Source organism: Astatotilapia calliptera, chromosome 22 (assembly GCF_900246225.1).
Source record: "Astatotilapia calliptera chromosome 22, fAstCal1.2, whole genome shotgun sequence".
Taxonomy (NCBI): Eukaryota; Metazoa; Chordata; class Actinopteri; order Cichliformes; family Cichlidae; genus Astatotilapia; species Astatotilapia calliptera.
In genome coordinates this window covers 5,073,195-5,085,554 of record NC_039322.1, presented here as the reverse complement: position 1 = coordinate 5,085,554, position 12,360 = coordinate 5,073,195, and the positions used below count along the sequence as shown (strand labels likewise).

At 42.9% G+C, this 12,360-nt stretch overlaps 1 protein-coding gene across 1 annotated transcript; it reads left to right on the top strand.

Moving 5' to 3' along the window:
* Positions 1–3,343: 3,343 nt before the first annotated feature.
* brd2a (bromodomain containing 2a) lies at positions 3,344–12,360 on the top strand. The gene is made up of 12 exons (XM_026157108.1): positions 3,344–4,940; positions 7,450–7,753; positions 7,840–7,977; positions 8,192–8,342; positions 8,432–8,631; positions 8,751–9,233; positions 9,324–9,452; positions 9,579–9,770; positions 9,865–10,124; positions 10,215–10,525; positions 10,633–10,758; positions 10,916–12,360. The coding sequence occupies exons 1-12, from the start codon at positions 4,909–4,911 to the stop codon at positions 11,041–11,043; spliced, it is 2,454 nt and encodes an 817-aa protein (XP_026012893.1). The 5' UTR covers positions 3,344–4,908; the 3' UTR covers positions 11,044–12,360.

Here is a 12,360-nt window from a genome sequence, read left to right as displayed (position 1 = left end):
CCGACACCCACTCACACACAAGGAAATCAGGTAATCACACACAGGAGGGAAGAACAGCTGATCCCAGTACACAAAGACGATCTGGAGGATACAAGCTGAACACAATGACAACAGACACAGACCTTCAAAATAAAACAGGAAATCCAGAACACGAACAGGGCACAAGGGGAGGACACAGAACACCAAAATCAGAATAACTAGAACAGAAGAAAATAACCATAAAACACAAAACGCTGGGTCAACGACCCAGCACCATGACAGTTTCTGTGAGTGCATGTTAGCAAAGTGAAAAATGAAATAATAGAGGCATGTGCATCAATAACACAATCAGCCCAATGGAAACAGTGCAAATGTGTTCAGCTTTGCAAAGCAAACAGTGGCACATTGGGATGCAAATGAAAAAAGCAGCGAATGGAAAATCAGCAAGTCATGTGATTCTGCACATGTGAGCCCGGCTGTTGACATAGTAAGCATGAGTTAGCATGTGGGTGACATGAGCGTTTGCAGGGAGAAGGATGTTTAAGCGATATCAGCACAGAAACGCTGCTGAACGGGAACCTGAACTGCACAGTGAGCTTCTGTATCCGAACACTGCTCCTCACATCAGCAGTAAAAGGAACTGTTGTTGCTAGGGAAGGCTTGTCAGCCATAATGAGTGAATGGACTGAAGCAGAGAGCTGCACATACAAGGTTACGCAAACACGAGGACAAAACCCAGGCACTCAGAAAGCGTTTATTGTAGTGCAATCAATTTAACAACATCTAAGATCCCCGAGTCTGTCTTTTTGTAAGGAATGAAAAAGCTTCCCTGGCAACTGTTTCTGGACTGATTGCTCTCATGTGACAAGATTACGCAGTCAAACATGGAAACAGAGGGGGGAGTGTGTGTTTGTCAGGGAGAGAGCAGGGCTGATGAGTCAGAGGAGGCTGATTCTGACGCAATCCTCCCTCCTCTTCCTCTGCCTACATTACTGCTTCTTGAAGGCTGATCCTTCTTCCCCTGCAAGAAACAAACATAAAGGCATTAATGTAACTGACCTACTCTTTACCATCGCTGATTCCATATGTTATGTAATTCTGGATATACTTCACAGTATTTCTTCAGGTTATCATTATATGAGCCTGAGCATTAGTCTTATGCATTACATTTGGGAGATTATTTCAAGATATCTCCAACTTTAGACGTACACTCTACTTAAATCTAATGCTATGATATCTAGAGGTACACCGAGTTTAAGTGTACAGGCCTGTGGATTGTTGATTATTTGGTAATTCAGTTCTTTTTAGTTAAAAAAAATATTTCAGATATCCACAGGGACATTATTTCCACATCCACAGTGGTTATACTTACACATCCATGTTATTTGTCCATGAACAAAAATGACTCACGAGTCGTTCATGAGGCTTTCACTTTCACTAAATACAGTTTCACTTTTTCATTCTTGAAAAAAATCCTACGGTTCAAATGGTTTTCTTTTATAATTTTTCAGATAATTTCAGATACAAATTAGATTTTAACAGGTAAAAGTTTCACTTCAGATGTTTAAAATTAAAAGTAAAACTTTTTAAGATAAAGTTGCAAATATGTATAAATGTTTAGCAGTGGACAGAGGATTAAAAAGCTCCACTGACTATTAAACTTATGACATCAACAACAACATGTGTCTCAGTCAAAATTATATTCTTTATAGTGAGAACCAAGAAAGACAAAGTCAGTAACTGTACTATAAATAGAGTATCTGTATTTTCTATGAGATACTTATCAACAAATACTGCAGTACATATACACCACCTATCAAATTTCAGCTTGCACTGGTGAATGCAAGTGTTTACTTTTAAAATGTGATTTACAAAAGTTGCAAGACTGATAAAGAAAAATTATGTAAACAAATTTATGAAATGTGCATCTTTGTTGTCGTTATCAATATTGCCTCTATAAGCTCACCAGTAAAAATATTTGTTTAACAATAAACAGTCAGTCGATACAAATATATGATCACATACAGGATGTGCAGTTCAGTTTCCATCCACTGTGCAACATTTTCAGGCCGGTTGCACAATAATCACACCCTTATTGTGCAGATTGAGTTTTTATCTAACATCCAACAGATCACCGGCTGTTCCCTGAGTGTGCCTGGGGGAACATGGTTTTGAATAACTGCTGTCTAAATGAATTACCTGCTAACTGAAATCTGGGATCAAAAGATGTTGCTTTTATTATTTTGATAACACAGTTACGTGTCTGATAATCTCATTGGAATCCAGCAGTGAAATGATAACTCCACTTTAACGTGATGCAAAAGTCTCGACTCATCAGGGACTACTTCAGTGAAGCTTATTGTCCATTTTCAAATCTTATTTGAAATACAAATACTAAGGTGCACATAACACTCCACAGGCACATAATACCTGAAAAATAACAAGACTAGAGAAATACCAAAAACATTTTTCAAAATTACATTAAAAAATAGAGACAAAAGCGGAGATGATGGATATGCGTCTAAAGAGACATACATACTAGATAGGACAGGGTAGGGGAAGGAATAGATTGTAGTTTAATGTCAGAACAAGTTAAATTGTTGTTAAAAAACTATTTATATAAAACCCCCAGTTTATCCCCTTTTCCTGCTTTAATCTGTAAAATAACACTCATCACTTCCAGCTGAATCCCACCTCCTTCCAGGGAACACTAAGTGCAGAACACAAGAACGTATTTTATGGGTAAAACTGCTCCTGGATCAGCGTCGCTCTCGCACACTGGGGGCATTGTTGGCAAGGCGTCTACGTGGGATAAGCGCATGCGCCATGTTTCATGGTGCAACGCAGACGCAGATCGACAGCAATCACGATCAGAAGAAAAAAACAGATGTCAGTATTTTTCTTTGACAAACTCCGACAAATGAGATGTGGATTATTACGGCGATCATAAACGGATTACAGGTGCAAGAGTTCGGCAAACAGCGCAATCAATAAAACTGCAATCGTTTTTTAGTCACGTGGTCACGCCTGGCCAATCAGAATGAGCCAAATCCTACGGAAAGTATGTCCTTTGTTCGGATATTTCGACAACTTTATTCGCCTAATTGTGGCGAATAATCTGCGCGTCTCTCTGGATATGGACACGGTGTTTTTATGAGCTCGGGCTCGCGTTGAACACATTTTATCGCGGTGTTTGCAGAATGCCACGTGTCCAGATTTGATGAACGGGCACGAGCCGTCACATGACTCCCCTCCCCCACCCTGCGCAGGGAATGGGGGAAGAAGGCGGACATGTTTGAGGGAAATGTGTTGGTTAAAAAGTATCGAGGTGGAAGACAAGAAGATAATTTGAAGAAAGGTTTCGCATTATTTTGGGATTTATCATTGGAATTTCTTACTTACTTTACATTCCAGACTTTATTGACTTATACTCAACATTCATTTTATATATTTTATATATATTTTTAAAAATGTTTAGTTTAATGTTTGTTTTTACAGCACAATGTTATGAAAACGTTAGAAATATTTGAATCTGTATTAATATGTGCCAGTGCTGTATCGTGTATTTCAGTGACATTGCAGAGAATTTGTAACCTTGGTGTGGGGGATGGGCGCAGTGGTTAGGTAACCTTTTGTGTGTCGTCGTTTCAATGAGTTTAAGTCGTTTGTTTTTTTTTTGTTTTTTTTTTAAAAAGAAGCCGCTTATATAGGTTTATTAAGTACGATTTTTGTACTATTATCTTGATGTTATTTGGTCTTTTATTGTTTGGTTGAACCACAAAGGTGTGGTTTGATGGTTTAATCTTTAAAACAATAGTCCAATCTTTAATTTAATTATTCCCTTGGACTGTATTGGTTAACGTAGTTGTAAATATTTCGGTTGGAGCTTGATTTAATCAGGCTTTGGATGAGGTTGTTAATGAAAACTGCTGTGTCATTCAGGCGTTGGTTTCTGTGACCTTCTTATAGGTGTTCGTGTTAGGTTTTTATTGCTGATGAAAGATGTAAATGATGGCTTCAGCACAAACATCGTTTAGTTAAATTATGTGTAAGGCCTGATCTGCGCCCTTTCACAGCGTGTAACTGCGGGTCGTGGAGGCCTCGTTTTACAGGCTTGGCTGGTCTGACTGTTAAAATTGTGGCGCTTTCTTCACCAAGTGTTGGGATCTTACACCGTTTGCGCGTGTAAATCGAATATACGGCGTTTTACAGGTTTTTCTTGACATTGTGTGTTTTGAGTTGAGGGTTATTTGATCATATTACTGTCTCTCAACGTGCTTAAAGATGGCGGCTGTGCTTCGTTTCCCTTAGATAAAAAAATGCGGATGTACTGTTTAGTACAACGCTCGTGGGAAGAAGCCCTTGGCTCTTCGAGGGTACGCGTGACTGGATGCAACAACCAATAGGCTTCATGGTATTTACCCTGAAAGCCCGCGTTACAGCAGCTTTGACCAATACCCGTCGTCGCTCTCAACACGTTGACGTAATGTAATATGATATGGAGCAGGCTGGCTTCCTTGCCCTCGCTTTCTGTGGGGGATAATAATGGCGGAGCCAGTTGCATACAGTATATCTTAAAGGCTGTAGAAGGGTGGACCAATAGTGTTGTGCAACTTATTTGACGGACAGGAAAATCTTGCGAATAGGCTGACATGAATTGCAGGTTGGAGAGTTTCAGTATCCAGGGGTGTGGTCATTTTAACTGACGTCGTGAACAGCCAGTAGAAATCCAAGGGGCGGGGACGTTTTGGGGTGGTGTGTCCAATGGGTTTTGCGACGGGTCTATAAAAAGCCGGGTGTAGTCGCATAGTCGCCATTTCAGCGAAGCAGATTTGAAAGAGAGCTCCGTGGCGGGGAACGGAGAGATCTGACGACTGGAGACGGATCCTGGTTTGAGTGTAGCTAAAAACAGAATCCGGATCCATCCCGATGGAAATGGCTGTTAACCCGCCCATTGACAGGTATCTACCGGTATAACTGACTCTCAGCTTTCCATCAGTCGGAATATTGTGAACATTTATGGTTATTTATTTTAAATATAACGGAACGGGCACCCTGTTTGCTGTAATGCCAGTTGAAGAGAGGTGGACGCTGAGTATGCTACAGGAAGGACTTTATCGTGTCGTTACAGGCATTAGAAGTGACTTTCATGTGGAAGAAGTAAGGTTGTTTTGGGCTTTTTAACATAACAAACTGCGACTGTTGAGCGCTGTGCCGGCGCCATTTTCGGCTGCCGTTGGCCGCTCTCTCACACTGTCTAGCAGTTAGCATTACTAGCTCTAGCCTGAGCCCAAAGGGTTGCTCATGAGACGCGTAAGTATCACGTTTGGTGCTGTATGTCTGCGTTTATTGACAGTGACAATTGACAATGCTGACCTGGCATCTTTTAAGAAGGCTTTATCTAATGTATAAATGTGGCATTTGTGTAGCACAAAACCATAGTTAAACTTGATCGTTGTGCAAGTACATACGTAGGGGGGTCGGGCGCACCGCCACGGCAGAGTCACTGCGTGTTTCGCTGGTTTGTTGTTGTAGCCATGTGGCGGTCATGGGGTTGTTGTGATCGCCGGTGTAACGACTCCATTGTAGCATAACGGCTAACGCTCCGTTATCAGTAGCACCACTACCAGTTATTTATGTATTATTAAAGTAGTATTGTCACACATACAGAGAGCCTGTCAATGTCTCTGGTAAATGTTATTTTTAATGTAGGGTTATTAGTATATATGTTGGGTGTTTCCCTTGGTTGCCTGGTTACAGCGCACACTAGCCCCAGTAGTTAGCAGCTGCTATCATTTTGAACTAATCCGATAATGCCAAAAAACTGTCTCTAAATATGATAAATTTTTAATACTTTAATGGAGAATCTATTTTTTGTCTCTTAATTTGTTAAATATTTTTTGGGCCAACATGTTTTTTGTGTAGTGCTGTTATATTTTGTACATGATTATTTCCCTTTTTAATAATAAAGTACACTAACTGTCAAATGTGTTTCCAACAGTTGTATCATTTAAAATGACTGGTTTACAATAGCTTTGCACTCCTTTTGTTGTATCATGTTGCTAATTCTTCTTACATTTTGTGTGTAGGGTGGATCAGTGCAAACATACCTTTAGGCTATGCATAGGAGACATAAGCTACTAACCCCATGGTTATATTACTTGCACTGTTTGCTTAAATGTGGAACTTAAAAAAAAAAAACAATTTTCTGTTTTGACTTAATGGTAATGGTGCAGCATCCAATAATACAACACCAGCTGTTTCAGGCTTTTGGTAGAAACCAGTTTTCAGGCGGGTGACCTTAAATACCCCCTCTGGCCTTGGTTAGTCTTGTAAGTCTTGTGGTTCAGATGGTGGGCCAGTGAAGGTGGATCATGGTGAGTCAATACTTTGCAGCACTGAAAGAGGACAACTGAATAAACAGAATTGCTGGTTTTTACATTTTTCTTTTTAAATTAAAAATACTAGCATTAGTGTCACTGTAGATTTGATGCTAATGCCACCAACAGTCCCCATCCAAGTAACCAGACTCTGAAAATACTGCACAGTTAATGACATAAACTACAACTACTGTTACCTTATATCCAGTACCCGTAACTATGCTGTTTGGCTCTAGAGTGTATAAGGATATGCTTTCTTTACACCTTAGTGTTATTAAAGGTACACATGGAGGCACAATGGTAAGTCAGGTCAACACCAGAGTTCAACAGAGATGGTCTTCCTTCGCTGGTGCAAAGTGTCGTATTACGTATTGGTAATGTGACTTTTGTATAGAACTGTTTTCTCCTGTCATCTAAACATAACTCTGAAGTCACCAGGCGCTCATAGGTACAGTCATGGTTGCAGAGAACGAGTTTAGATAGTCGGTGTCTCGCACCTGTCAAACACAGAACAAGAAGTAGGAGTGGCTTAGTGTTAATACTGTGACAAGTTAATGTGTACCCTAAGCTCTGTTTATATATAATCACAATCCTGTGTTAATGACTAATGGGTGGCTTGTGGTAGACAAGGTTAGGAATTAGAATTTGTGTGTAAATTTTCTACACTATTCCAGTCATTACAGTAACATGGCAGCTTAAACTCCTCCCACAATCTAAGTTTTTTTTTTTTTTTTTTAAAAGCATGGAAATGGGTGTTGGGTTTAAGTCTGAGTGAGACGTGTAGAAGAGGAAGTGCTTGTACCAGTTCACCCAGTGTGAGCGCTCAGGGTCAGGCAGATGGGTGCTTGCTAACAAACGTGTAGTATCCTTTTTGACTTTGTATCAAATTTGACATGATAACAGGAAGCATACGTCAACAAGGGAACACTTATTTATTATGAAAGTTGATTAGCTTACATGGTAATCCCAGGATGTACAGCACAGAATATTCATTGTAACCTTTCTATAATGAGAAGAAAAACTTAATAGAATTTCATCATCACAGCTCAAACCAAAATACTCAGTTCCTTTGTAACTGTGCTCTCTGCAGCTCCCATGTTGGGCCCGATGCCAGTATGTTGGGAATAATGATGGATCAGAACTGTGGCACAGCTGGAAAACGCATCCGAAAACCTTCACTGCTCTACGAGGGCTTTGAGAGTCCTGGAATGCCCCCCCACAGCCAGATGACCCCTTCCGGGCCCCCGCAGCCCCCGGTGAAGGACCCCAACCGCCAGGGGAGGATGACCAACCAACTGCAGTTCCTGCAGAAAGTCCTGCTCAAATCTTTGTGGAGGCACCACTTTGCCTGGCCCTTTCACGAACCCGTGGATGCTGTCAAGCTCAGCCTGCCGGTGAGTGTATAGTTTCAGGTTTCAGTTCCTGTTTAAAGAGTGAAGTTTGAATGTTTCCTACCCTGAAAATGCCTCTCTTCCTCCAGGACTATCACAAGATCATAAAAAATCCAATGGACATGGGCACAATTAAGAAGAGATTAGAAAATAACTACTACCGCAGTGCCAGTGAGTGCATGCAGGACTTCAACACCATGTTTACCAACTGCTACATTTATAACAAGGTAAATCTGCCCTGGTCAATATAACCAAAAATTGTAAAAATATATAGTATAAAATATTTAGAGCAATACTACCCTTGTATATTATGTATCTGTATATAATTATGTCTTTAGATGTTGCCTATAGTTATTAACTATAGTTAATGAATGTATTATGTATAAAGTGTGTTAATATCATTGTTTTAAAACCATTTTGTGTGAATTTCCTTCACTGCAGCCGACAGATGACATCGTGCTGATGGCTCAGTCTCTGGAAAAGGCGTTCCTGCAGAAGGTGGCTCAGATGCCTCAGGAAGAGTTGGAGCTGCCTCCCCCACCTCCACGCAGCAAGTCTGCAAAAAATGGCAAAAAAGGGAAAAACAATGCAGGTGAGCAGATGTGTCAGGCCAGCAGCTGTAGTACACTCAGGACAAGATCAGTCACTTCACAGCCTGATTCTCCTCTTTCACTCTTTCAGTCTCTGGAGGCGTGACAACAGCTCATCAAGTCCCAGCTGTCTCTCAGTCAGCATACTCGCCTCCCACTCCAGAAACGCCCGACTCAATCCTCTCCACCCCACCACAAACCATTTTGTCCAAGAGCATGCCCCACGCCTTTCAGACTGAGCAGACCATGCCCACAATCACAGGTCTCCTGCCCACCCAGCCCACGGCTAAGGTAACTGTAACGCTTGACTTCTTGTATTTATATTTTTGGAATGTGTTCTAAAATTCATGGAGACTAGACATGAAACGGGATTCCTCTGACTTCCTCTGTTCTTCTTTTGTCATCTACAGAAAAAAGGTGTGAAGCGTAAAGCGGACACAACCACTCCGACCACCGTACCCATGCCTATAATGAGCACGATGGGCGTTAGTGGCATGGGGCTGGGGCACAACTCACCGCTAACCCTGACCTCTCTGAGGGTGGACCACAACAGCGGCATGGGCATGGGGATGGGAATGAATATCAACATGAATATGGGCCGACCAGCAGTGGTTGTAGGCACCAAAGGAGCAGGAGGGAACAGGAGGGGAGTGAGCGGACGACCCATCAAACCTCCTAAGAAGGACTTACCAGATTCTATCCTGCCGCCGCCGGTGCGCCGCAGCAAGCTGAGCCCTCAGATGCGTTACTGCAGCGGCGTCCTGAAGGAGCTGCTGTCGAAGAAGCACGCCGCGTACGCCTGGCCGTTTTACAAGCCTGTCGATGCCTCGTCGCTCGGTCTTCACGACTACCACGACATCATTAAACAGCCCATGGACCTCAGCACCATCAAGGTACGCATTCATTCCACAGACTGAATTTATCACTTCTGAAACTGAAGTTCAGAGACTGTTTATCTAAAATCTTTTCTTTTGTTGTTTTAGCGAAAGATGGACGGCAGAGAGTACCGTGAGGCGCACCAGTTCTCCGCTGATGTTAGACTGATGTTCTCCAACTGCTACAAGTACAACCCTCCTGACCACGATGTGGTGGCCATGGCCAGAAAACTCCAGGTGATTTTCTTTATTTCAATGATTAAAAAAATTAATTGGAACTTTTAAATTCTCGCAATTTGAAACTTCTACTTCTCATTTTCAGTTGCATTTTTTTTTTTAAACCAAACCATTTTCTCTCTCCAGGATGTTTTTGAGTTCTGTATTGCTAAAATGCCAGATGAGCCTCCAGCACCACCGAGCTCTTCCTCGTCTTCCTCATCCTCTTCATCCTCCTCTGAGAGTGAGCTCAGCAGCGAGAGTGAGGAAAGCGACAGCAGCCCAAGCTCCGACTCTGAGGAGGAGAGGGCGAACCGTCTGGCAGAGCTGCAGGAGCAGGTGTGTACAGCAGCATGTCTGTAAACACATGTTCACACACCGGTTGTTCGCAGCACTGATGCCATTTTATCTTTTTATTTTTTTGATCTTTCAGCTAAAAGCTGTTCATGAGCAGCTCACCGCACTCTCACAGGGCCCCATCGCCAAACCCAAGAAGAAGAAAGACAAGAAGGACAAAAAGAAGAAGAAAAAGGTTGAGAAAGAGAAGCACCGGAGGATAGAGGAGGATGTGACACCTGTCAGGCCGCCCAAGACCCCGAAAATGACCAAAACTCCAAAATCTAAGAGCAAGAGTGTGCCCTGCCCCGTGATGCCGATGAAGAAGGCACCGAGCAAGAAAAACAACAAGAGCAAGTGAGTGCTGCCACCTACTGGACAGTTTATGAGTTGACTGCATTGTGCACATTTTTATTTTGTTAAACACTCCCTGCTTTCCTCCAACAGATCCAAAAAGGCCAACGTCATCCCGCAGGTGGCCCACGATCCCCTCGTGAGCCATTTTGACTCAGACGAAGAGGAGGAGACGGCGCCTATGTCGTACGACGAGAAGCGCCAGCTCAGCCTGGACATCAACAAGCTGCCCGGCGAAAAGCTCGGCCGTGTCGTTTACATCATCCAGTCCCGTGAGCCGTCGCTCCGAGACACCAACCCCGAGGAGATTGAGATAGACTTCGAGACGCTGAAGCCGTCGACGCTGCGGGAGCTGGAGCGATACGTCATGACGTGTCTGAGGAAGAAACCCCGAAAGCCTTACAGTTAGTGAACCTCATAAAACATTGGGAAGAACATGAATAAGCACTGGGTTAGTTGATCTTTGGTTAAAGTTCTCCAGCTCATTGATGTTCTCGTCTTCTGTCTGCAGCGAGTAAGAACAGTGCTGGAAAGTCGCGGGAAGAGCTCGCTCTGGAGAAGCAGATGGAGCTGGAGAGAAGGCTGATGGACGTCAGCGGTCAGCTCAACTCTGGAAAGAAGCCGATGAAGACCAAACGTAAGTCGTCCATGGTTGAAGAGTGAAACTTTATCAACAACGACTAAACTGGTCCCGGTGTTGAAAAATGACCAAAAACTACAGCCATGGAGCATAATGTAGTTTTCCTTGTTTTCCTCTGAACACATCTTGATGTTGTTTTGTTTTCTTCCTCCAGCCGAGAAGCCTGCAGCCGACACCCACACCCAGCCGTCGCGTCTCAGCGCCAGTAGCTCCTCCTCTGACTCTTCTTCATCATCCTCTTCGTCCTCGTCCTCAGACACAAGTGAGTCAGACTCCGGCTGAGAGACAGACTCTTCATATGAAAAGATGTCCCGTTGGACTCTTTTCTCCCCGAGTGGACTGAACTTATTTAAAGCTGCTGACGGAGCTGCAGGAAGGGCTGGCGAGCCCGGCAGAGATGGAGCGTTCCCGGCGCTCAGCTCCGACATGAAGGAGGTTCCTGCTCTCCTCCCTGAAGAACCGGCCTCGGCGGGTGGAGTGAGGGACGCTCCATCTCCTGCACATAAAGAAGATTGAGGCGTGCGTTGGAGGGATAAGGGTGCTAGAGCCAGAATGTGTCTAATTTCTGGAGATAATTTTCCCTTCTCACCGTGCTCCCTGTCTTTATGCTGTATAGACGAGGTGTACAGTACTCAATACATTTCTTTTATAAAGAAGCATTTTATGGAGCTAATTTATTCCCTCATTGTGGGAACAATGAAACTGGCATGAGCGAAGTCGTTTTTGTTTGTGTTTCTTTCTTTTTTTTTCCGAGTGGATAAAGAGGGGAAATATTTGTGTGTGTGTTTCTGTGCGAATGACGTCGTGACGTTCTTCATAGTTTTGACGCAGGCGTTGAAAAAGTGGGTCTGCACACAGAAGCACCTTCAGAATGCATGAGATACAGAGGAGCTGACGAACATCTGCACACATCTGTTGGAGGGGCATGAATGTTTCTGTGTCGGCTGTTTTCTCATCCTTTTCTCTGTAAACGTGTTGCTTTTTCTAATGTGACCAATCTGCTAATAAATTGTGGGGGCGTTTCGTCCTGTGCTCAATAACATCTGTTCCTCTGATTTCTTTAATTCAGTCACAAAAACATCGGATCAGAGAGGTTTTAAATCCAGAAGTTTGTCTTTAAACAATCGGCCTTCGAGATCGACGGCAGCTGAAAGTTTCAGTTTTATTTGACTTTACTTTGTGTGATTAAACTTTAGTACAGCAGGTTAGAGACGGCGAGTTTGTTTTGATCGAGTAGACGCCGACGATGGATTCGTGTTGTTGTGATGATGCACTGTTTCGTTTTGTTTGTACTACTAAACCAGTTTGTGATTTTTAGGGTAAGGTGTGTTTTCTGTTCTTCTGCAGCGGATTATTTATTTAGGAGGAATTTTAAAAAGGAGAAACTTTTCATACTGAAAGCAAACGTTTGTGGACAGGTTACGTGTCGGGATTGTGGAGGTGTAGATAACCTACAGCCTCTGAGCATGTTTTTGTTTCCCTTTGATTCCTTTTTTAAAGTATTTTCAGTCTGAAGTTTGTCAGAACCCTGAAGCCTGTGTACTCCATCGCTTCACCTGAACATCTGTACATAAATAAACTGAGACGTCTTTTCACCGA